Genomic DNA, 26457 nt, shown 5'->3' with positions numbered 1-26457 from the left:
TATTTACAAACATACCTTAGAGAGCCTAAAATCTACAAGCACCTTTCTATCCATGTCTATCAAAGTGGCTTTGAAGATCAATGGATTCCTTCGTTTATCTTCAGTTGTAATTGTTACCTAGAGAAAAGAAAACAAAAAGGAATGCTTATGACTGCTATTCAAAAATATATTTTAACTGAACAAAAATAAATCTTTAATTAATGTTTGCCTTTCCCTCCAGCCGCAGATTCACCTCTTTCGAAATTGCTTCAATTCAATTGATTGTTGTGCGAGCTAGTATACTCTATTAATGGAGGTTATACACAGTACGAGAAGAAGATGATGATGGTGATGAATCACGTCATTAAACAGTACACATTATGTTCACTATTTAAATTGACCCAATCCCCAGACCATTTCTTCTATTCGTTTCTTCCCAATGACAATTTTCTCCATCACTTTAAGCAATTCTCAACAATCAGCTTTCACACCATTTTTGTCCTAGAACTTCTTGATTCTATTCAAAAGTTGTTTTTTTTTCTATTTAATCTAAGCCATTTATAGAACTTAGCTCCTCAATCCTGTTAAATCATCTTCAACAATTTAAAAAATGTTCTCATTTCTGATTTTGATGTGGCACATTAATCAGAAATGAGATACACTACTTCAAAAGAGGGATTCGGCGATGTTTGTTTACTGCCGGTCACGGGACTTTACTTGGGTATACATGAAAAATACTACAGTGCAATAGTATAGGAAAAGATAATGTTATGGTTCCAAAAACAACCGCCCACTGTTAAGGTGAGAAATAAATGGCTAGGAAAGGCAATACGGTTGTTCAAAACAGAATTTATTTACTTATCCTAGCGTTCCCAAAGGATTGTGTGCTTTGAACTTTAAGTGATCCTTCCTAAACCAATAGCTAGCCTTAACATCGTAGCGTAGCTTGCGAGTCGAAGACCATCATGCAGAACTAACCATGTCGTAGATGTGCAGGCCTAACATTTTATGAAAAATCTCAATGTTTGCGGCCAGTATACTTTACAGCATTAGCAAACCATTAAGGCAAGATTCTCAAGTTTAATTTCCAATCAATTTGGTATAGTTTGCTGGGAATTATAATGATCTTTACAGCAACAAACAAGAGATGGCTGCAATACCAATCTCCACATAAAACACCGCTGTGTCAGTCGACTGTTTATATCCAACACCCAAGTTAGGTGGTCACGTGAGGCCCATCACCGAATCCCTTTATTATATAGAATTAGAATGTGTATTTGAAGTATAATAGCCCTTGATGGCAGCTGAAGCAATAAAATGATTGAATATTTAAGCCGGTTTTACACTAAGACGAATTCGCGCAAATCGAAAACGTTCGTTCATGCGCATACGCATTTACATTTCTATCAGAGTTCTTCGCTTCAGCAAAATCAATCAGAGCTCAAATAAATTCTAATAGTGTAAAACCACCCTTACTGCTAATGCTTTGCTATATTTATAGTGGTATCTGGTAAGTACAGTATCAGACATGGCAACCCAACAAAGCCAACAAGAGGAGTCTGAAAAACTTCTGAAAAAATTGTAACCGTTCTGACTCACAACAGCAATACCGCTGTGCAAGACTAGGCCCTAGGCCTAGGCAGAAAATCAACACCACACCAATCACAACAAGCGTACCGTAAGCATCACCTACAGTAGTTTTGATTCCAAACTGACACGATACTTTCCGTTATTAACTTGCATGTTTGCGTGTGTTTTAGCTTCTTTTTTGGAGGAAACTCAACACTACTACACGTTTTTCGGTACTGCCTAGGCCTACATCTATATTGCTCTCATCAGACACCATTTTCAAAACCGTGCTTTACTAGACTGTTGTTACGAAATCAGTAGACCACGGAGCACTATACAGTTCAGAGTGCAGTGCAACTCTGACATCAATTTGGCCAATGAAATTTGTTTTTTCGAAATCAGTAGACCGTGGAGAGCAAATTAATTTTTCGTATACAGTTCAGAGCGCTGTTTTCAAAGCGAAATTAGGTGGTCTTGTTCTTATCTAGATCATAGGGTTATCATTTTTATTTCGCAAATGCATGATTTATTTCAGCTGGCCAAAATGCGTAGAAAGCGGAGATTTTCGATCCAAAATCGGGAGTGCGGAGTTTTGTTTAAAAAAACGGAGTAACTCCGCCGAAATCTAAGTGGTTGGCATGTCTGAAGTATAAGTAGTACTAAGAGTACATAATAACTCAGTGATAACTGCGTCAACCAGAAGCTTAAGAATAATATTTGTAACGTTTCTTTGTAATATTAGCAAACTTACTTGTACTGGACACGTTTGTTTTCCACGATAGCCTAGTTTCTCCAGAACCTCCAACAAACTTTGCATAGTCTCTTCTTTGGTGTACTTTGTGAAGAAACGTGTCATCCTCTTCACAAGTTTCTGGAATGGAGTCTATATATAAAGATAAACAAGGGTTTTACAGTGCACATCTTAATAAATAAGATAGAATTTAAAATAATTGTAGAAATTCAGTGGTTTTTAACAAAAATGTATTTTAACGCCATTTACAGACATGCCAACCCTACAAGGCCAACAAGAGTAGTCTGAAAAACTTCTGAGCGGAGTCTTGGCAATGTGAGAGGAGTATTCCAAAGACATGGTGCCAATGTGATCGGATTGTAAAATGTAACCATTTTGACTCACAACAGCAATACCGCCGTGCAAGACTAGGCCCTAGGCAGAAAATCAACACCACACCGATCACAACAAGCGTACCGTAGGCATCACCTACAGTAGTTTGGATTTCAAACTGACAGGATACTTTCCGTTATTAACTTGCATGTTTGCGTGTGTTTTAGCTTCTTTTTTGGAGTAAGCTCAACACTACTACTGGTTTTTCGGTATTGCCTAGGCCTACATCCATATCGCTCTCATCGGACCCCATTTTCGAAATCGTGCTTTACTAGACTGTTGTTGTTACAAAATCAGTAGACCACGAAGCACTATACAGTTCAGAGTGCAGTGCAACTCTGACATCAATTTAGCCAATGAAATATGTTCTTTTTTTAAAATTAGTAGACCGTAGAGTGCGAATTTCTATTTCGTATAAAGTTCAGAGCGCTGTTTTCAGGACGAAATTAAGTGGTCTTGTTCCTAAATCATAGGATTATCATTTTTATTCGGAAATGCGCAATTTATTTCAGCTGGCCAAAATCCGTAAAAAGCAGAGATTTTCGACCTAAAATCGGAGTGCAGAGTTTTGCTTAAATAAACGGAGTAACTCTGCCGAAATCGGAGTGGTTGGCATGTCTGCATTTATTGTGGAAGGGGGCTACAGAATTACGAAAAAATTACAATAGACACAATCGGCGACTTGGATCACGTGACCTATAGTGAGTGTAAAATGTAAACAGACAGTGCTAGTGATGCCTCGTAATAACAAAATGGCTTCATCGAAGGATCATGTAAATTCCAAAGCCTAAATGTACAGAGAACAGAAAAAGTATATAAACACTATTTTGAACAATTGCATTGCCCATTTTTGCCATTTATTTCTCACGTTAACAGTGTTTCCTATACTTTCACACTGATCGCACAGTAAGTTATACCCACTACACATCACATCACCACCACTGTTTGCCCGTCGCTGATTGTGTCTATTACCGCCATACTACTAACCTGAGAATTTCCTGGGGTGCTCGGGAGTTGACTGCTCAGTAGCATATCGTCGAGGTGAACTGGTTGGGAGAAGCTAACGCCATAAAGCAGATCATCAACACTGCTGCTGTCGATACCGTTGCTGCCTGTCCCTGCACAAGTGACCGGCTGTGAACTTGAGTATTTACCTGGTGTGTCGTCCCTAGATATAAAGTGTGATATAAGAATTAAAGTCAAAGTTTCATATGATTATTTCATAGAAACAGCCAATCATAAGGATAGGATGTTTATATTTTTACAAACAGATAGGATGACTACTATACATATGAATATACTGCAATTTATACTTGAAACATTATGGTTAGTTAATAGTAATTAAACAAATATTGTATTGCTGGTGTCTAGTATATTTGCTAAATTATGCCCACTGCCAACTCATTGAACCTGGTCTCTATCTAATTAAAATAGCCCTTCAATTAAAGACCACCTTCAACTGAAGACAATTTTCTGTGGTCCCAAATAAACAACGATCTTTTATCTTTATTATCCTAATTAGAAACCGAAGATGTTGAAAGACAATGGAAACCCTGGTTTGGTCTTTGGAAGTGGTCTTTAGTTGGAGGGAGACCTGTATTTAACTGTAAGTATGAAACAATGCAAGCGGTTAGTTCAACAACTATATTCATGTCAAAGTACAATGTACAAACCATGTGCCTACTTGATCTAGCGCCCTCTATATTTCAAAGTACACTCACACACTTTAGAAGGCTAGCCCTGGGCTTCCCCCAAAGCTAGCCTTGATCCTCGCACTTCAACCTATTTGTACTTGTGAAAATTAGATGCATAAACTAACCTCCAGAGTCACTAAATCGAGGCCAACAATTGCTATTTTGTGCAATGACATTCAAGTTCATATCCTAGGGCTAGCTTTTTACTGCAAGTGTCAATAAGCCCACTGATAGGCTTGACATAATGTGCAGATCTACGTACCTGTTAATACCTGATGTAGGTGAGAGATCTGTACCGGAACAAACTCGTTTAAAGGATCCCGGCGGTGAACTTGAGGGCAGCCTAGATATACCTAATTACAAAAAAAAAAAAATCAATTGCCATTTAATAATATAAAGTAAATTGAAAGCTATCAATTATTTTTTATAAGTAGGTTTAACATTGTCACCTACGTAGTTCGTAGTCATCGTCAGAACTGTGTATTTCTGAGCTCACCAAAAAAAGGCCTCGTTGGCGAGAAGTGAATTGTACAGAACTGACAGCTCCCTTATGCCTATTCATGGTGGGAAAATGCTACCATATTTTTCACATTTCCAAACGAATAAACCTGTTTAGAAGTTCAACTGTCACTTTTTCTTTCATCTTATCTTTCATAATTATTAAAAATAATGGAAGAAAGCTTATAACATAACCTTTCGATTGAAGAAAAAATTACAGAAGCTGACGCACTTTATATGATTTAGATTAATGACATTTAATATCCTGTTGAACATTAGAAGAAGATTCTCTAAAGACAGAAGTCATGGGTTCAGGTCAAGTTCGGTTCAAAAATCCAAAGTTCAATATGTATTATATTGACTGTCAAATTAGCTTTGCACTGACCTTTGCTCTTGAACGTCTTGCAGTACCATCTGTCTTTCTTTATTTGTGCCAATGTACATCTATTAGATGGTGCCTCGCTTAACATCTTTTTCAAAAGTGCTGCAAAAATAATGAATATTACTGTAAATGACATGCATGTACATCAGTCTTATAGCGTACTTTACGCTATTACCTTGGTCATTAGATCGAATGGTATTATGGAACACACACTGATGCGTTTGGAAGAGTATTATGTAATGTAAGTAATGAACTCATTTGCATTCAGACTGACTATGCTCCATGGAAAAGAGAAAATGTGGATGAAGTCCCGTCCCCCAAGATTCCAACCACTAACTTCAGATTAAAAGCCCACAGATTTCTTCTTCTTCATGATTCAGGTCCAACTTCACAGTTGAAGGCTTCCGCCCACGATGTACCGATGTGGACTACTCATTGCTTCTCCCGTGTATCATCTAGTTCACAATGCTAACTCTTTACTCCTCTCAAATGATGTACTGAGTTCGTTTAGTGCACATGAACAAATTATGTACACTGAGGCTACGGTTTATATCCTTATCCAAAAAAGACTTTTTCCACCAATAGGCGAGCATGCCAGTGCCAATACTATGGCTATAGGTAGTGGTGACCCTGCCATTAACACATTTGGACATTCGACTTATCATGGCGCGACAGCCAACAGACACAAAACATGTATGAAACTTGCTTTGTGGCATTGGTGAACATGAAAGAAGCTAGAACTAGATGTTTGATATATAAAACAATTACTGTTGAATGATTTTGGGGGCTGATAACAAACTTGAAGTCGAAGGAACTGTTATTTAAAAAAAAAACTGCAACCCACGCAGACCCTGAGAACTTGACAATAATTGCTTGTTAATGTTGTCGCCATTGTCACCACCACTATTATCATTTCAGCTTTAAAGTGCATGTAAGCGTCTTCCTGCACTTTGAAATACTGGTAGATTCTGAGGAATATAGTAATAATGACACATGATTCTTCATCACATACTGTAGGTAAATTGGCATACCTAGACTCATAGTATCTATCTTACGCCACGGAGTCAACTCAACTCGCTTGTCCAACCAGTTACAGAATTCCTTACAATCGTAGCTTGGTTCATCCCACGGTAATTCTATGGGGGGGAAAAATCAGTTGCGGTGCATCAGAAACAAAATATAGGAGATCTATGGAAAACTATTATATATTGTAATAAAAAAAAAAAATATGGAATATTAACAAATTTTAAATATTAAAAAACATTTTTATAAGACCTCGAAAAAACAATAATGAAAACATCAGGAGTTTAAGGAGATCAACTCTGAATTGATTTGGTGATTATGGTCCTTGCTCTTTAGTCTAAAGTTTAAATCTAGTTGGTTGCATTAAGTTATGTTTGCAAAACTAATATACAAAGTGAATAGATAAATATTAATTAATTAGCTGATCAAAGAGTATGTGTAAGGAAAAACTTGATTGAGCACAAATTTGATAGTACATATTCAAGTAAGTAGAAAAATCTTAGACATGATTCATATTTTAATGAATTAATAGATGTAAGAAGTAAGAAGTAGAAGTAATATATAATATTCACAATTGTCAGCAATGCATTACATATGACTAATATGCTGATTTAAATAATGCATGTACAAGCCCCATTGGACATGCTATAAACAACACATCAATGCATAATTATGGATACTAAGCCAGTAGGTCAAAATTAATTGCCATAGGTCGATGTATGGTAGTTTACACACACTGCTCAAAATCATATTACTATATACATTTATCGGATGTATGAAGTCATTATAGTGTTTGCTATTATTATGCTGTTTACTAATATAAACACAAGCCCCACTGGACACGCTATAAACAACACATGGTTGCATATGGTTACATAAGCCAGTAGGTCAAAATTAATTGCTATACTGTAGATCATCATTCACGGTGGTAGTAAACACACCTGCTCAAAAATTATATTAATATACATTTTATCATGTTTATGCTTTAAATAACACATCAATTTGCATAATTATGGTTACTCCATTAGGTCAACATTAATTGCTATAGTTTCATGTATGGTAGTAGTAAAGACACACTACTGAAAATTACATTGCATAAATTTTACAGTATTTTTAGTAATAATATTGCTATGATTAATATCATTAACATTTGGTCATGTTTATTCTTATCCTACAATGTTACAAATAATTTGTACTGTCACAGTGTGAATGATTTATTATGGTGTTATTATCATTATCAATATTTAAATTATAACAACAATTATTTAAAAAAAATGAAACATAACAAAAATACTGAAGAAATAATAACAAAATAAAACACCAAAAAATAAATAAAAAAATGATAACAGCTGTAATGACAACAGCTTTAGAGACAAAAATAACAATTTTATGTATAGAAAATAATCAAAAATAAAAATATAATATTTGTCAATAATAATAAAAAGAATAACAAAATATTAATTACAAAAATACTTATTATTTTAATAATTATTATCACATTTTTATTAAAATTATCATTACGTACCAATTTTAAAATCACTTATTAGGTTCATTTCGGATTACCAGTGAAAACAAACTAAATAACAGTAACGACACCGACAGACACGACCACACTGCATCATAATATATAACAAAAACAATAATAAAATAAATATTAATTAACAAAATATATATCCTCACCTCCAGCTAACATAGCTACCAGTATAACCCCACAAGACCAAAGGTCAGACGGTTCAGCGTGGTACTCCTTCTTCTTGAGGACCTCGGGTGCCACATATGGTGGTGTCCCGCAACACTTGCCCAACAGCCGCTCCTTACCCTGGTGACGGAACACAGTTGCCAGACCAAAGTCCGAGATCTTTAAGTTATCTGTAAAAGAATTTAATTACAATAAAAATGTAGTTGTACAGCTGTTTTATTTAGGAAAAGAGAAAACAAAATAAGGAATTGTTGGAAGGGTCTGGTTTTCTTTTTGGTTGTTTATTTTACGTTTAAATTTGACCAATTATATCAACATCTAGTCATCATCTTCTACAGCACTGTTGTCTATCAACATTTAAAAAAAACCTATATTACACTGTACTTACCATTTTCATCTAACAGAAGATTTTCAGGTTTAAGATCTCGATGTGTTACCCCTTTCTTATGTAAGTACTCAACACCAGTTATGAGTTGTATAAAATAGTTCTGGGCTTGTTTTGGCGGCATGCCAACATCCGGCTCTGAAATAAAAAGTAGATATGCCAATTAATGGCGACGTATTAGTCATGTGCATCGGTGCTTGCCAACGCTAATACATATTTTATACTAATGACTCCTTTTATTTACCATATAGCTCCTGTATGCTCAAATGGTTTCCCAACTTTTTCAACCATTTCTTGTACAATATACTGTATTTATTCGAATAAACGCCCTGGGGGAATTATTGTTGAGATGGTTTTTTTGAGGGGGGAATTTATTCATGGCAGGCATTTATTCGGGGAAGGCGTTCATTTTTTTTGGTGTAAAATGGATGCATGTATACTCTAGTAAACGGCTCTTAATTTCACTGTAAATGTAGAACTATAACACACATAACGTAATATTACCGTTAAAATGTGTTATTGCATGATCATACAGACTTATTAATTCCATTCAGGTTAGAAAAATGTAATGCTGCTGGAATACATTAACAGAATGTGTTGAGAATGATGCTGTTTCTATGAGATTTGTTTACAATCATTTAGGGGAGAGGAGTTTATTCGATAAAGGTCTTTATAAGTTAGCCCCCCAACCCCTTTGATCCAAGGGGTGGGGGGGGGGCATTTATACAAAGCGGGAAGTTTATTCTAATGTATCTTCGATCATCCTGAACATTAAGATTGGGATACTACCAAATAAACATTTACATAGTGCAGAAAAAAAAAATCATTGTGAAAGTCTGTTAATATTCAATGGCCATATACATTTAGTAACAATGATTTGTTACAAATACTTCCACATTGTCAGATCATAGTCAAGTCTAGATAAATATTAAGATACTTTGCGATGAGATGGAAACACATTTACATTCATGACATTTGCCACTGTGGCATCGCAGTCTCAAAGGTTGTACTGGAAGACTCCTACAGTAGCTACAGTAATCTTCTCTCCAAAATTAACAAAGATTTGTTATCAAAAAATTTTAAGATGCAGCGTAATTGGGATTTAATTAATCTGAAGGATTGCAAGTGATAGAAAGTTGAAATAATTTAAGAAACTGATTTATTAAAGTGCATACATGTACAGAGTACTTACATGTACAACATACATTTTGTCTTGTAAAGTTGGATTTAACTTCAACCCAAACAAAGCATGTGTTTGCACACCACCACCGCACCCCAGCAAAAAAAAAAAATTAACGAATTGGTAGGCAGATTTTCGAATGCGCGGTCTTCGACCCTCATCAAGGGTCATCGTGACGACAGTGAATGTGTTGTGTTTAGAAAAAAATACATAAGACCGAAAATGCATGTTAAAACAATATAAAAGCATCAATACGTTCGCTGTGCTGTAGAGCAAAATAACAGGTAGGGCCTAAACTGACTATAATGTATGGTACAGTACTTAAAACAGTAGTCGTTTGTAATGCATTAAAAGGCGAGGCACTATATAGGACTCCCACATGTAATTAATTAGGGCCTAGGCATAGCACTATAGAGCAGGTCCGAGGAAAACCATGGAATTCAGTTCTTGCTATTGTTGTTCTTTTTACCATCTTTGAAGATACTATAATTGTCTTGGTATACTTCTTGAAAATAATGTTGTTAAAAGATATGATATAAGAATTGCAAGCAAGCAAGTTTAAATAATACAAGTGAAACTACTGTTGTTTTGGCAAGCCCATTGTTTATAACCACGAGCAGTACCAATCTGGCAGTGGTAACCCCGACATATATTAGGTCGGCTACCATACATGACCCAACCGTGTTAGTCAATTATTAACCAAAAACTTAGCTGTCTATAATTGCAAGAATAGACTCCGTCAATAGTCGACCAACACCGCACTCCTGCAAAGCAAGCAAGAATCTTCCAGAAAACAACCTATCTTCCGCAAATTCATAATATTTGCATGTTTTTACTAGTTTATTATCAATTATGAAGTCAGTGACTACTGGGTATTATCATGTACAGCAAAATGTGATGTGTTATAAAGAAATTTTGATTTCTTTCTTCCAACTTGGAACAATGGACTATCGGTAATTTAAGCCTGCCAAATGGGGTCCCAAGTTAAGCCAAATTCGCTTAAAAACACTGTTAAAAGGTTAGATGCTTCAGAACTTGAACACTGACACAGAATTAAAGAGAGGGGAAAAAAAAAACCAAGATGTCAGATGACATTTAGCAAGCAATGAAATCAATAAAATTCAATTAAAGAAAAATTGCTGATATTAAAAACCAGTAAAATGTTAACTCTGTTTAGCTAGAATACGCTTACTAATGAGGACACTACTTTTAAAATATCAAATTTAGGTTCAAGAGAATGTGAACTTTAAATATCAAAGATGCTGCTAATTGACAAGGAAAAATGATCTTGTTAAAAATGCAAAGCTTTACACAATAAGTAAAGAATCAACGACTACTGAAAAATAAAACTTTCTTATCAGATCAAGGTGGGTCCGGAGACTTCCTTGCACCCGGTCATCATATTCTGGTGCAATCTGGTACAGATTGTAAAGGGAACACTAAAGGCTAGGGTGTTCAAACATAAGCTAAACAGGAATATGTAGAGAATGGCAACTACACCGGCGACTCCACTTAGATTGGGAATAGGCCTAAGGTTAGAAGAATAATAATACTGGTAACCCTAAATAAACTGGACATCTCCAAGACTTGTCCCTTTAAATAGGGGCATCATAAAGGTGGGGTTATAATGTATTACTATATAGTGGTCAATCTAAGTGTAATCCTAGTATATGCTTTACATTAATTCCCTATACAGTAACGATTCTTCTGTTCGTAATAATTTTTTTTTACTTGAATTTGTACATTTAATAATAAAACAATTAATAATACAGCAATAATAATGATACAATAATTGGTACTTGAAAATATTTGATTTTTGTTCATATAATATGTTTTTTAATCGTAAAATTGTGATGTCTCAAATTTAATGTATTTTACCTTTATCTTCATTTTTCATGTTTTGGGCTTGATTGATGTTTTGATATTTTAATATTTATTTTTTGTAAATATCATGTAATGCAGCCTTGGCTGCGATCTTTATGTGAATAAAGGAAACTGAACTGAACAAAAAAAAAATCGAAAAAAAAAAAAATAAATAAAAAAAATAAGCTTTCATATTGATCGCCTCAATAATTCTGACAAAATAATAAATACTACTTTTTGTTTCCCAGCCCCTAAAATTATTGTTTCCAAAACTGCAGAGCAATGATGCTTTCCTTTCTGTTTGTCGGTTTCTTCCTTTATTTCTTTGATTATTTTCACAAATATGTTATGGTTAAAGTTAAATGGAATATTTTCAGGTTTTCAATTTTCTAAAGTGCTCTGAGCATTTCTTAGAAATGGAATGCTATAAAAATCTTATCTATTATTTATTAGTTTTACTTCTTTCTGAATCTCATACCTTTTAGCTTTCAATATCAATTTTGCATCTCATCAAATACCTAGCCATTTTCTATAGCACATGGTTTTTCATTACTTTGGCTTTTGGTATTATATTTTATATCAAATCTGACCTTGATTTGACCTCTTAAACCTATACTTAGTTTTAGCTTCTTTTTTTTTTGACTGTATTACTTTTGCAATTCATGGTATTTAAAGGCTGGAAAATAATCACAAGGGGACCAGATTTTATTTCCTTTTTATTTTTCTGCATTAAGTGGTATTACTGAGGATTTACTCTACTTACTTCATTTTCTAAAGCCCACCTCCATCACTAAATATCATTGTCGTTAATGGTAAACAATTTCATCTGGTTCAAATCAACATAATGAATTACTTGGCTTCAAAAAAAAAAAAAGAAGAAAATTACAATATAACTAATTATTGTTGTTGTTAATTCTTATTAATATTTATTTTTATTTTATAAATATTGACACAGGTCTGGAAAAGATGCATGACTATTAAAGACAAGGGGTTGGAGTGACCATGACTTTCCCAGAACTTAAAGGCATTAGATTTAGAGCTGTATGGTATTAAATTAATGCTGAAGGCACTATATAGAGAAATTTTCATGGTGGGAGGAAAAACATTTTCTCCAGGCCTGGTTCTATGTTTGATCGAGAATGGAACGTTCCATTGTATAATTAATATTAGAGAGGCAATCCATGGAGTTAATGAGACATATAGCAATCACTGTGATTCCTGTCAAAACTAACATCCTATGGTCTTTTTTCCATACATTGGTTGTAATGCGGAGTGTCATCATTTAACATCTAGACTCCCCAATTTAACATTAGGCTGATTAACTCTGATTGGATGTTCGCCTTGAAGAATGGTTTTTTAACGCTTGTCACGGTGCGATCTGTTAGAAAATCGACTGGAAAGGTAGCAGGATTTTAATATAGCAAAGTGCATTGCTATTACAAACCTCAACCGGTTATCAAAATTAATTTACATCAAAGTTAAAAAAAAAAAAAAAAACAAAAACAAAACTATAGTTTCATGGAAAAGTTTGTCTGCTGTCAAGATTAATTATAAACTATACTGATTTTAATTCTTTGTTTTAAAGGCTCCCAATCACTCATGAAGAGTAATATCTTGTCAATTAGAATTATCTAACAAAAGAACAGTGTAATGAATCACGATCCTTAGGATATCCGTCTGTCTTTTAAGGTAATATATATTCATGGTTTAGTTGCTTATTTTTTTTTCTTCTTTTTTATATTGTTTTATTGCAATTTCAATATAACAGGTGATTTTCTATAACCAATTATACTCCGTGCAAATCAAATATCAGACGTTTTTCAGTTACTTTTTGGGGTCCAAAATTATGGACCCAGCTGTCTGATGACTTAAAAAACACAGATATTGTCTCTGTATGGTGCACTTAATAAGTTGTTTTCAGTCTATCTTCCTTTCATTATTATTTGTTTCACAAATGTAATGTGTCTGGTCATGTATTTCATAAAAACATATTTAAACCTGGATTGGAATTATTTTTTTTACTGTTTATAAATTTTTCTTTGTATTCGATGAAACAAAAATTCAACATGCAGAAGCCTGATTCCATGTAACCTACTTGTTTCAATTATATTATACGGTATCCTTTTATTACTGCATTGTATGAAAAAATAAAATAATTGATTTGATTTGATTTTGATTGCACTGATACTTTGATATCGTGTGCTATGTAAGTCCCACAACATACATAGATAGTACAATACGCTACCACACATTAGGTAATAATAAATTTAATCCATTGGGCAATTATGCAGAGTAGAGATTTTGTTGATTCAAGTTCAACAAAGTTCATAATATTTTTCACTGAACTCGAGTGCATTTTCTGAAAGGCAATTTTGTGCAGAATTTCACCCAACCATCATAATAACTTGAGAAGAAAGATGCAATATATACGTTAACTATGACAGTTGCACTCGTTTGTAATACTTCTTACTACATATCAAGGCAATGGAATAAACTCCCTTAAGATCGATAAAAGGTTAAATTTCAAAATGAAAATTAAACTTAAAGAAAACATAGTTGCCCTTTGTATTGCGCAAAAAACAAAAATGTCATGCCAATATACAAATTGCTTATACTAGTATCTTCAATATTGTTTTTTATATAATATATTTTTTTGTAAAATAGTTGCCAGCATTTCATCTATAATGAGACTTAGTTTATGTAGAGCATTTTATATGTACGATTGTTTTGTGCAATTCATCATGTTACTGGTGTTTATACATTTGAATGAAGATGAAATTTATATAAACAAAAAAAAGTGCTTGAAATGTTACTACTGCTGCGCAACCGATCTATACTGTGTCAACGTTAATTCAACTGAGTGAACACACAACTGCCAATCCATGGTATCATGGATCATTGATTATCCGCTGCTGAAGATGTCGACCCACCACATTGTGCAATCATCGCAGCTTCCTTGAAGATATTCCTACTGATGTAGTCAATAGACAATATATTGTGTAGCGACTACTACATTTAACGTCCTGATACCAAACCCATGTATATTCCTGGATGGAAAGACAAACCTAGACATACATTAGGGCAGGGGAGGGCTTAAAAGTGAATCGGTGGGACAAAGTGAATGTTTAGATTTTACACCGAGTGCTGAACCCAAACTTTCATGTTTCCAGTGTGCTTTCAAAAACCATGCACTGTTTATATACCGCTTCCGTAAATGCTCGAATAAGCGCTGTAGCGCTTAATGCAATTTTTAGAGGCTTCAGTGCCTCTCTTATTCGAGGTGATTGGTGTTGGGCTGTACAAAACAAGGGGTTATCTAGCCAAAGATGTTTGGTGGGCCGCACACATAGAGATTTTAATTTGTTTTCGTGGGCCGCAACAAAATAACTATCGAGCCGCACTGTACCCACTTGTGTATTAGGGCCCTGCTGCCTAAGGACCCAAAGCAATTTAAAAGAAAGGATATGAATTTTTATCTTAAATGTTGACATCATGAAAAGTCAAAGTTGAAAAGAGTACAAATAATTATAATTTTATATACTTACCGATTCTATCAAAAAGTTCTCCACCACTCGCATACTCGAGGAACAAATACTGAACGTTGGTTTCTTTCCTTTGACCGTAAAATTGAATTACCCTTGGATTCGTCAACATACGGTGTATACAAACCTAAAAGAGGAAATATATTTTTCAAATGCTTTAATAATGAGTAAAGTGGTTGACAAGAGAGCCTCATAACATCAAATTCTCAAAGGATTCCTACTCTAGCATTATGATTTTAGGTTTGAAGATATATCTGTTTTTTGTTCTCTTGTTATTTACAACTAACTATGGTGGATGATTGGTAGAGTAAATTAGTTGCGAAGATTACATGCCACATGAATACATGAGTACTCCCTCAGGAGTTGTGATGGTGATCTTGGGCAAGTGTACAAAATGACCAGGTTAATAACATGACATCAGCGGCACACTAAATCGGTACCAATCAGCAGAACTCATCATTATTCATTGTAATTCACACATATCGCACAATTTCCGCACCATTCCTGTTTCCATGTATCTTTATAGTTATGTCATGTCACTGGAGTAATTTGATTGGTTCATTTTAAGTCATACCTCCTTACGGACATTATCTGCTGCTCCTTTTGACTTTGTCAGGTTAATGACCTTGACGGCAACGGCTTCTTGAGTGCTGCGGTTTAAAGCGAGTTTCACTCTGAAAAGAGAGATACTGTATTTGAAATCAGATGTTATTCTCAATGTTTACACAAACTGACCTTGTATAGAACTGGAGAGAAGTGAGCCCTCTATTAATAGACAATACCAGATAAAGGTACTTCAAGAAATATACTTTTTTGCTCAACAGCACAACAAATTATGTAAAAAAATAGGGAGAACATATTATTGAAACAGAGGAATATAATAAGACAATAATCAATAGTTTAATCTTCAACAAATGTTTTCGCTTCAAACATTCTCAATGGATGGGGGTATGACTGGGTTGGGGATGACTGGGGGAATCAAACTTTTTTGTGGATATGCCACTGCAAAAATTACTGAACTACAGCATGTCTGCTATTGTCTTTATGGTTACTTAACTATGATAACTTTGAATTATTGATTACAAATTTCATATACTGAATACAGCCATAAATCATTTAAATATGATCATTCAAGTGTGACCAACTTCTTTCATAATATTTAAATAAATCGTTGAATGTATCAATACAAAGTCCATGCAAATATACAGTACTGTACATAACATAATAAGCCCAGTCAAATTCTATTTGACAAAAACATGTGACAATGCCTAAATATAGTCATGATGACATCACACCATGGGTATACTACAGTTTTTATCAAAGGAAATTAGACAGAGCTTTAAAGTGAGGAAATTGGCATTGGCATTGGCATGGCAACCACTTTTGGAAAATCGAGTGGAACACTGGGTGAGAATTCGATGCTCTTTTCTAAAAAGTGTATACAGGTATGTCACCTTTACGGTTTCACAGAGAGCATATTGCATATACACAATACCAATGACTTAAACAATTCGTCCCCAAGACGTTGCGCTATAACTTGAAGTAAACAGAGCTAGTAGCTCCATGCGATAGAACCAAAAACACAAAGGCTTTTCTGGTTCATCGAACACAACAGCGATTACCACATTTTCAACCAACCATGCTATATGCTGCTCTCTCCGACAGAAGATACTCCACGGGGAGTGCATCTCCTCACATACGAAACATGAGCGGTGAATAGTAAACTTCACGCTTTACTTAATCCGACTCTTTTTATAGCACATGTACGGTTTCTGAAACACGATTTACTGTTATTACATCTTCTTAAGTTATAAAGCAACACTTGACGAATACATACGCACATCAATTTGATGTTTTGATGAGGTCGATAATTATCCAACATAAATAATGTGCATATATAGTCTACTGTGATAACATTCTTAAAGACTAAAAATATATCACATCATACAATGAATAGAGGATTTCACTTTTCATTACTGTGCATTTAATGTTTAATAGAAATTTAAAATTATTAATTCTTTTCATGCTCAATAAAATGTTAACTATGGTAAGATGAAACTTTCTTTATTTACTTATTTTTTTAAAGATTGTCGGAAGAGGTGCGGAATAAAAATAAATATAAAATTTTGTTTTCTTATTTAGCAAATAATTTTGCCAAAACATCCAGATGGAGGAGAAAATAAAAAAATAAAATTTTAATGGTGAATGTAAAATAGGATGGTTTAATGCTTCAAATTTATATAATTAGGAAGAAACATACATACAGTATCTTATCTTTGGAGATTTCAAGGCAGCGGAGGGCGTATAAAAATAAGGAAAAACTTAATTTTTTTCTGAAACTTCCACTTTTTCGTGGCGGTGGGTGCGTTAATTGGCCAAAAATAAAATCTTATTTTTATTCGAAATCATCAATATTTGCCATTGGTGGGTTCGCTAATCAAGGTATAAAAAAAAAGTTTCGCCTAAGCAAGTGATAAGCTAAGTTTCCATTCTCTGGTCTCAGGAAGAGGGGGAATCTCACTCACTACACTGATGTGTTTGACAAGAGAATTAGCACAAGTTAATATCTGACCTGATTACCACTTTAACAGACACCAGTGGCGTGTATAATTAGCACATAATACTATGAAAATCTAGGGCGAGGTTAACTAGAGGCACGTCCCTGGTTGTTGTATGAACATAATAATGGGAAGATCAATTTACACGTAGGCTGGAAAGTTTAAATATAATTAGGTCTGGATCTAATTGTGTTAGGCTACCAAAGTTGACTTTATTTTTTTTTTTTAGTTTTTATCTTTATACAATTTAGTTGCTTCTTATAGCAGTACATTTATTTACTGCAATTCTGCTGTGGTTTCAAAATGAATATACAGTAGAACCCCTCATTTACGAACCCCCGATTTTACGAACGTAATATAAAGGTGATGACGTCATAAAAATTGAAGCGAAAGATTATTAAAAAAAAAAACCCGCTCGAATTGTACCTGTTATTACCATGCATACAACACAACACACCATACTACTATACAGTACTACAGTATGTAATTCTCAAGTAAGGAGGCACTCTAACGGGCCTCTTCAAAGTTTTTTATGCCTTCACACATGTGCATGTGACAAATTTTACTTCTCTTTCAAACATCGTTTTCAGCTTTAAAATTCAACATAGTGCTTGATTGTTTTATTGAATGATCAATATATATAATAAACAAGTATCTATGGAAGTTGTGTTGGAATAAAATCCACGATCTAGGTATTTAGAAGGTAAAAATGTCCGATAAAAACAAATTTGTGCAGGGCCTAGAGTGGGATCAGAATGCTTAGAAGCTGCCAACTGTAGGCCTAGGCCCCCTCAGACGTAAGCATGTAGGCCTAGCCTAGGCCTAGTTTATGCCAGTGTAAGTAGTATCAGTGCAAATATATAGGAATTTGGGTCAACCCCGATTTTACGAATACCCGAATTTACGAACAGCTCTGGGCCCGTGCCGTACGTAAATGAGGGGTTCTACTGTAATGCAATAGTGCACATAATAATGAAAAAACCAGGAAAATATACTACGTCCAAAAAATTATTAAAATAATTATTTATAATTGGTAATTATTATTGTTATCATTCTTACTATTGTAATTATAATAATTATTATTGTTTTCGATTTTGTCATATCATTACTATTACTATAAATAATATTATCAATAGCTTTTATCATTATCAAGTGGAATTGAATAACTTGGTGGTTAAGATGCTGGCTTTCCAATTCTTTGTCATGGTAACAAGACTTTTCTCACGACCACAACTCCACTCCATAAAGCCACATTATGAGACTTAGTCTTGTGTGTATGTTTACCTTGTGATGGGATTGCCACTTTGAAGATTGATTAAGTTCATTCTTTCTTTGGCATTTGCCCTCGTGCTTAGCTAAATAAAATACAAATTATCATTTGTTTCCTGTCTATAAAACAATTTATCAATTGACACAATTTCAACCATCACAAATTCATTTTAATTGACATGGACTAAATGCAATTGACAGAGGTATACATCAATTATTAAATCTACTTTTATTTTTTAAAATGTAGATATTTTTTATGTTCGCTGCCAGAGACGTGTATACTTGTCCTACTGGGTGTTGCTGAGGGTACAAGGGACGACTATACTCGTCAAAATCGGGGTAACATTCTAGCGTTTATTACTTCTTTGTTATACATTGTAGAACCACAGACTAAACGGCTTGTACAGTAGTTCGGGGAAGATACACCTAGACAATAACATATAATATGTTTGTTGTATTATGTTACTGGAAGTACACTCAATTGCACGAGTGTGGGGGGGGGGGGCGCCGCCCTTTGGAACATAAACCAACCCATACAAAAAACAGATGAGAAAACTTGTAAAAAAGTGCTGTTCCAGTGCCGGCGACAAGTTTACTTGTCCCCAAATAAATTCCCGCCAATTTATTAGACGCACTATTGTTTGTGCGTGTATCACAAATACATGTAAACTTGTTCTTGCACACAGGAAGGAACCTAAAAAAAAAACGGTCTGGCAGTCAACCTGTTAACGACAAATACAAGAAGCCTTGAAGCACATTAGGTCCCATGTAACTAGATTCGTATCTAGACTAAATGAACAGGGTGTACAACTTTTCTCCACACCTTTGATGGATTCCTGATGATGACATAATTAATGGCAAAATATTGAAGCCCAACACGATTGCGTGCATTTCAATACTTGGAGTATGTATTATACTTTCTTATTTGATGGATTATTTACCATACAAACAATATAATTATTCCCTCAAATGTCATTCAAAATGGAGAACATATCTATGGAATTAAAACTCTCCAATCTGAATGTCAGCGGTAATTAAGCACTCCCTCATGACTGCATTTACTAGAGCATACGATTTCAAAAGTCTGACATTCTAACACACTTTTCGCAACAGATGGATTCCATGAGTGTGGTCATGTCACATGATTCGCTGGGTATTGGAAGTAAACAATTAGTTGCAACTAATATTTCATTTCATCCAATGTTGTTGGCATAGTAAATGTCATAATTGCTGTTTTTCTTTCTTTTTTAAAAATTATTTTGAACATGATCATGGTCTAAAAAACAAAAGAGGCTCGTGCGATAAGTATTACTATATAATAAACCCTGCACGAAACATGACTTCCTGTTTGCTAAATGAGGCACTTGATTAAGCTGTGGAGCGTGTTGTAAAAAACCTTTTGTATTAAGGGATTTTTAGTGGGGTGTAGAATGTGCAAGCCCTCATAGATCTACACCAATGTATATCAAACCATTTTGACACTCCAATCATTTTTATAAGCACAGCAAAGAAACCTTAAAAAAATATTATAATTGTTCAAACACATAATTTGGCTGATTTCTTTTTCAATCAAAGGGCAATTTTTCCTCACTGCATGCCTAATTCAAAGCCTCTATTTGATTTTTTTTAGAGTACAGTTTAAAGTTTAACATCTCCCAATTATGAACCTCTATTTACAAACTCTTGAGTTTACAAACCAAATTTGTGGCGATGACGTCATCAACAGTAAAATCCTAGTCATATATTGTGAAAAAATTTTTCTCCCATGGCAAGGCTTAGGCCTACCTAGCCCTGTACTTTGTAGCATATAGGCCTAGGCCTACTAACATCATCACTGTGATGCTGAAAATTTGAACTCTCTAAATTACGAATTTTCTCATTTACGAACCCGGTTCGGATGGAGGGGTACGTAATTGGGAGATGTTACTGCACTTATAAAAGTCGGTTTAAGCTACTCATTCTAACTACACCTTGGGCGTTTGTCTGGAGGGAAGGCAGGTACTGATACTTAAAATTAAGCGTAAAATTTTTTTTCGGGGTATAACAAACCAAGATCTAGATCTACATATAAAAAAAATCTAACCAGCAAATTTCAGAAAATTGCAATCAGAGAAACTGGAGTAACGAAAATTATGCAAACTCTCAGTGTCACATAATAAAAACGAGACTCAGTTCATTACTTTTTCATTATTTTCTACTTCAAACGTGAATGCGCTCCATACATTGAACTCTTTCAGCCTATATCACATGATCAGAGAAACGCCTGCGTTGACAAGAAAGCCTAAGAGTATCATAGCCGCAACACCTGTAATCCACGCGGATATTCAATCTGGCCGGCATCATTTATATCAGATTAATTTTGATTCTGATCTCCACAGACAGAAGTACGGCATAGTTTAATTCTTCTGAGAGGCAACATGACCCGAGTATACTCGTATTCGTGTAATAAGTCATCCTCTTTTTTTTTTGTTGGCATAGGCTATCAACCTGTATAACAATTCATTGCCTCAAGTCTTGAATGTAATCTCGGCAATCATTCAGCGAAACTAAACAGGTTAAAATGACTCATATTAACCGCAGTGTAATGAATAACATTGACCTGATTTTAGTATACTATCGTAGTTCTTCATACATGTATAAACCCATTTGGGTGTAAACTCACCCCCTTATCTAACACAAAGTGTTAATCGGATAACAATCATGAAATTAATTAAACATCTATATAGATCGTCAAAAAATAAAATAAATAAATATATAAATAAAAAAATTAACTAAATGAATAAACAAATAAATAAATGAATAAATAAATAAATAACAAATTAATTAATTAATTAATTGTAAATTAATACATTAAAATATACTGCATTTGTTTTAAGTTTAGAATTAAAATAGAATTAAAACTTTCTCAAGTTTGAGAAGACTTAGATACTTTTTTCAGTCAAATGCCTGAATTCTCAGGCTGCAAAAGTGTAACGTCGCTTTTGATTATTGAAAACATGTAAATAAATAAGCAAAATTGTTAGAATATTTAAATTAAATTGAACTGGGGTTTTCCAGATACTATCTGGCTTGTGGAAGCTGTTTGAAAGAGTGGGAACGATTTGGTTTCCCAATCCAATCCAATCTTCTACTTTATAAGGCGCAATCTTGAAGTCTGAAATTGAATTTCTCCCTGTGCATTTCGTTTGTATCCTTGAGCAAGGCATTTTATTTGCATTGCTTATATCCAAATGAAGTACAGTGCAAATGAGTACATAGAGGTAATTGCCTGCATCTGCGCTGATGAAGCATGTGGACACAATGACCTGGCAAATAAGCACTTTTGTATCTGAAAAGGCTTTATATAAAAATAACGAAAAAATAAATCACACACAGTACTGCACCTTTAAGAACCGACATGAATGAAGGTCTGTAGTTGCCAGCATTATTCACACTTTTAATGTATCGCACTAAAAATTCCTTGAATATTTCAAACATCAAGTTAAATATATTAAACCGTAATACACATCAGTATGCAATTTCAGAGTTATGTAATTAAGTCAAATACGAATTTTCAAATTATTCGTGGAATACTTACTCCCCATAAGCGCCTTCACCAAGTGTTTGGACGAAGTCCCAGCCATCGACAAACGGGGTCACCATTTCAACTCCTGATAAAAAGAAGTGTTGGAAACGACTGATTTAGGTGAATACTCAATTACAAATACACATTAACACGCTTGATATGGTTATTAATACTGTATTGGCAAAGAATGAAATCTACAGATATTAGCTGCTTATAAGTTCTACCTACTGATGACAGTATATTTCTGTTTGTAATGTAAATGAATGCAGAAAGGTGGAGCAAACCAAATTCAAGCTTAATTTAAATGCTAACTTTAAAAATATGTTTTGTTTTTGTTTTGTTATATATTTACAGTAGCATCTTACATAAAACGTTTCAATTTACATCATCATAAAAACAATATGTCAATAAAATTTCATTAAAAAGACACAGTTACATGTGAATAAGGAATACAGTATAACAAGAATACCACAGATAGCCCATGCTAACAAGCGTATCCAATGTGTCCATATACAGTTCATACAGTTCAATTCAAAATGCCATTGAAATACTGTTTGACTTAGATAAAATTCGACTTTAACAGGTTGTTATTTAATGGAAAACACAAAAATTTGGCATGTAAAATAAGATCGAATTAGAAATTATTTGAATTAGAAATTATTCGACTTAGGCACAGTCGACTTAGGCAAGTTTAACTGTACCAATAAATACATTAGCAGATAAGAATTTCACAAATAACATCAACAAAATATTTTTTTTTTTTTTAATGATATAAACTTAATGTACAGCAAACTTACTAATACGACCATTATTTCCAAATTTTGTGGGTTAAATAATTGTGTGAAAGAGATGCAAGACGATACAATCACGAAAGATTATTTAAACACATCATAAAAAAAAACTATTATTTATTGTACGTCAATCATGATGTCATCACTGCAACTCCTAAATGTTATTTGCTTATCCCCCACGGTGCATTAATTTTTCAATTTGTGGATGCCAGGCTTGATTTTTTTAGGTTCGTGTGCAAAAAGAATACCTATTTTTTGTCACCGCGAAGATATCGCCCATTGCGATGAAAATTGTATTGTAATTGAAAATTACTTTCATAAAACAAGATTAATTAGAACCCGAAGAAAGTTACTTCAAATTCAATATTAAGTATGAACAATTAAGGAATTACTTGAATCAATGAACTCTAAAGCCGCAATCGCACTGGATTTAAAATAGGGAAAATTTTTACCGAGACTGTGGGTAACATTCCAATGGGTAAACTTCCTGTCGTTCGCACTGGGATTTATCGACGTGGTTAGTTTTACCACAGGCCATGGTGAAACTAACCATTCGTACAGATTCAACTATTGGGGGCGCTAAATCGTGACATTCCATATAAATCGGCCATTGAAACAAACCGAGTAAACAAGTGAAAAAAATGACAAAATTACTCAAAATCAAGACACTAGCAAACACGCGCGAAATTAATCAAGATGTTTGTGTGTGACGTTTTATTCCAGGTCACAGCTCATGCGTAATTGCCTGACAGCCTGAGGAAGGTCATTCACTGTGATGACTTGGGAAGTTTACCCGACTCGGGCTGTTCGCATTGGACTTTCCTGCTAGGTAAAACTAACCTGGTCAGTTTTCCTGGGCAAGCGGGACTCGGTTAAATTAACCGCGCGGCTTGGGTAAGTTTCCTGTCAGGTAAACTTCCTGTGCTGTTCGCACTGGACTAATTATGGTAAAACTAGCCAACGTGTTGGTTAGTTTTACCAAAAAAAGTCCAGTGCGATTGTGGCTTAATAAGCTAAAAAAAACTGAATGTTTATTAGCAATTATTCTAGCGAATGAAATAGTCAGTACTAGGCCATAGCCTAGCCTATGAAATCATTGCACAATTTTTACCTGTATGCACCGACAAAAAAGTTTGTGACTGTATACTCTCTCGAATGCTTTTTATTATTTGAAAATAGCATTACACAATACAAATTACAAAAGTTATTCATCGTATCCGTACTGCACTGCTGATGTGTAGTTAACACATACTGCAGGAGCATAAATCAGCATACGCGCAGCTAAATGTAAAATACGCAAACAGTATACTGATCATATCACTATAGCAACCGATGACCGCTAAACAGCTGGTTATCTAAACTAACATTAAGGACAGCAATTTACTTATAAAGCAATTAGTAGATGCACCGTACACTAGCGGAAAATTAAAATTAAATATATTGCATTCAAAAATGTTTTCAAGCATTAAATCTAACCTTCGTATAATTTGGCTATAGAGTACTATGCGGAGCTCTACTCATTGCTTATTAATTACTCACAAAAAGATAACCCAGTCACACAGGCTGGTACAGTACAAGTTATCTTAGACTATTTCTTTGTCATTTGTAGAGTGTAAGCATTGAAATAAACAAACAAATAAATAAACTGTTTATTTTAAGGCAAAACTTTGTTATACCTTGTTTAGCACACCCGCCTCCTACCAATAATGATTTGGAATAAATATAAAATTTTACTTTTGGCCAATAAGCAAACCCGCCATTACAAAAAAATGGAAATTTTTCTGCATTTTCATTATGCCCGACGTTGCCTTGAAATCTTCAAAATAAGATATATTTCTTCCTAATTATATAAATTAAAAGCATTAAAACATTCTATTATTACACTGTTTATACATTCAACAATAAAATTTCATTTTTATTTTCTCCTCCGTCTGGATGTTTTTGGCAAAACCATTTGCTTTATAGGAAATTTTAAAAAATAAGTTCACGAAAAAAGGTATAAAAAAAAAATCGCCTTAATATTGCGGCAATGCATAAACAATGCCTCTAGAAAATGTATGACATCATGAATTTGTCCTCAGTTGTGATTGGCTATCGTAAATTACAGGGCATGCAGTAACCTAATAGTTATATGCCCAGCTACAAGGATTCTCATATTTTTTTCTTACATTTATACTAATTAAATTATGTTAAAGATGTATTGTCCCCTGAAAATGACCACAAAAATCATTAAACAATTTTGAAATTAACTGGCTAATTTTGCAATAACACATATTAAACTTGAGCATATAAATTATTGAATTTAAAAAAAAATGTGTAACCTGATTTTTATATTTGAAAATAAAATAATAAAAAAATATATAAAAAAATAAAATAAAAACACATCCAATGTCCGTGAAGAATTATGGGTAAACATTTTTTAATACACTAATTTCTATGTTCAAGTTGATAATTTTTATGTTACTTCAAAATGAGCAAGTTAATTTCAAATAGTGTATAATTTTTTATATCTTTTTGTTTCTTTTTTTTCGTTGTACCTTTAATGTTGGATGGCAGACATATATGATTAATAAGTTCTTTAGAGAAAATATATACCGTAATGTTAACTTGATTGTTAAATTGTATCCTCCTTTAAATCTGGCTATCAGTGAATTATTAGCACACAGTCGTCATCGCTCTTAAATTTGGAATCACAAGCGATAATTAAATTGTGTTGAAAGTATAAACTTTTAGTGGTTAGTTGATTTATAACATTACCGTAGGTATGCAGGAGCTTATATGTTGCAACAAAATCCATGATCATGTTTACCAATAACATAATATGCAGGGCTTGATTTAATACCATCCTCCACGCAATCAAAAACAGGGTTCGTACACATTTTTGAAAAAAAAAAATCAAGAAATTATAAAGGACTTTTCAAGGACATAGATCCGATTTTTCAAGGACATTTTACAATGTAAATAACATTGCTGGCTCTGTGTGATTTCAACATATATCTACCAGATAATCATGGTTGTACTGTGGTACCACAAAGCCTACAGAATATTATGCGCATATCTTCTAGGTCACATTTCTAGGAAGCACTGGCATAGCCCTGTCTCTTATACACATCTAGATGGCAACACATTTTTTTTTTTTTTCACCATGGTTGAAAAATGGCTCCTCAGCCGGGAAATAGCACATGCATAATTAAAAAAAAAAAAATTAATGTCTTCACTTTTAATTTAAGGGTTTAAACTTTAGTCAGAAGTAGGCCTAATCAGGGCCGGCTTGGACATTATACCTTTGCCAACATGTTATAATAGTCACGTTATTTTATATTATAAATCTAAACAT

The 26457-nt window shown here is 33.9% G+C and overlaps 2 protein-coding genes across 3 annotated transcripts in view; one reads left to right on the top strand and one right to left on the bottom strand.

Moving 5' to 3' along the window:
- The window catches only part of LOC117108337 (serine/threonine-protein kinase Chk1-like), a 31504-nt gene that overhangs the window by 3658 nt on the left and 1389 nt on the right, over positions 1-26457 (bottom strand). For both annotated transcript variants that reach the window (XM_033250322.1, XM_033250323.1), the window contains exons 2-12: positions 22342-22414; positions 15512-15611; positions 14941-15064; positions 8356-8490; positions 7949-8137; positions 6277-6381; positions 5249-5347; positions 4628-4718; positions 3659-3839; positions 2300-2431; positions 16-117 (exon numbers count right to left, since the gene is read on the bottom strand). In XM_033250322.1, the coding sequence (XP_033106213.1) occupies positions 16-117; positions 2300-2431; positions 3659-3839; positions 4628-4718; positions 5249-5347; positions 6277-6381; positions 7949-8137; positions 8356-8490; positions 14941-15064; positions 15512-15611; positions 22342-22406 (1323 nt within the window). In that variant the 5' untranslated portion in view covers positions 22407-22414. The remainder of the gene's footprint in view (positions 1-15; positions 118-2299; positions 2432-3658; positions 3840-4627; positions 4719-5248; positions 5348-6276; positions 6382-7948; positions 8138-8355; positions 8491-14940; positions 15065-15511; positions 15612-22341; positions 22415-26457) is intronic.
- Positions 16266-26457, top strand: part of LOC117108338 — a 32115-nt gene continuing 21923 nt past the window's right edge. Inside the window, exon 1 of the mRNA XM_033250325.1 lies at positions 16266-16382. The gene's annotated coding sequence lies outside the window, so the exon portion shown is untranslated. The remainder of the gene's footprint in view (positions 16383-26457) is intronic.

The sequence above is a fragment of the Anneissia japonica genome, unplaced genomic scaffold (assembly GCF_011630105.1).
Source record: "Anneissia japonica isolate Jap-2015-1 unplaced genomic scaffold, ASM1163010v1 scaffold426_len1935630_cov189, whole genome shotgun sequence".
Lineage (NCBI taxonomy): Eukaryota > Metazoa > Echinodermata > Crinoidea > Comatulida > Comatulidae > Anneissia > Anneissia japonica.
Note: the sequence above shows the minus strand (reverse complement) of the source record. Positions and strands in the feature narration are given on the sequence as shown.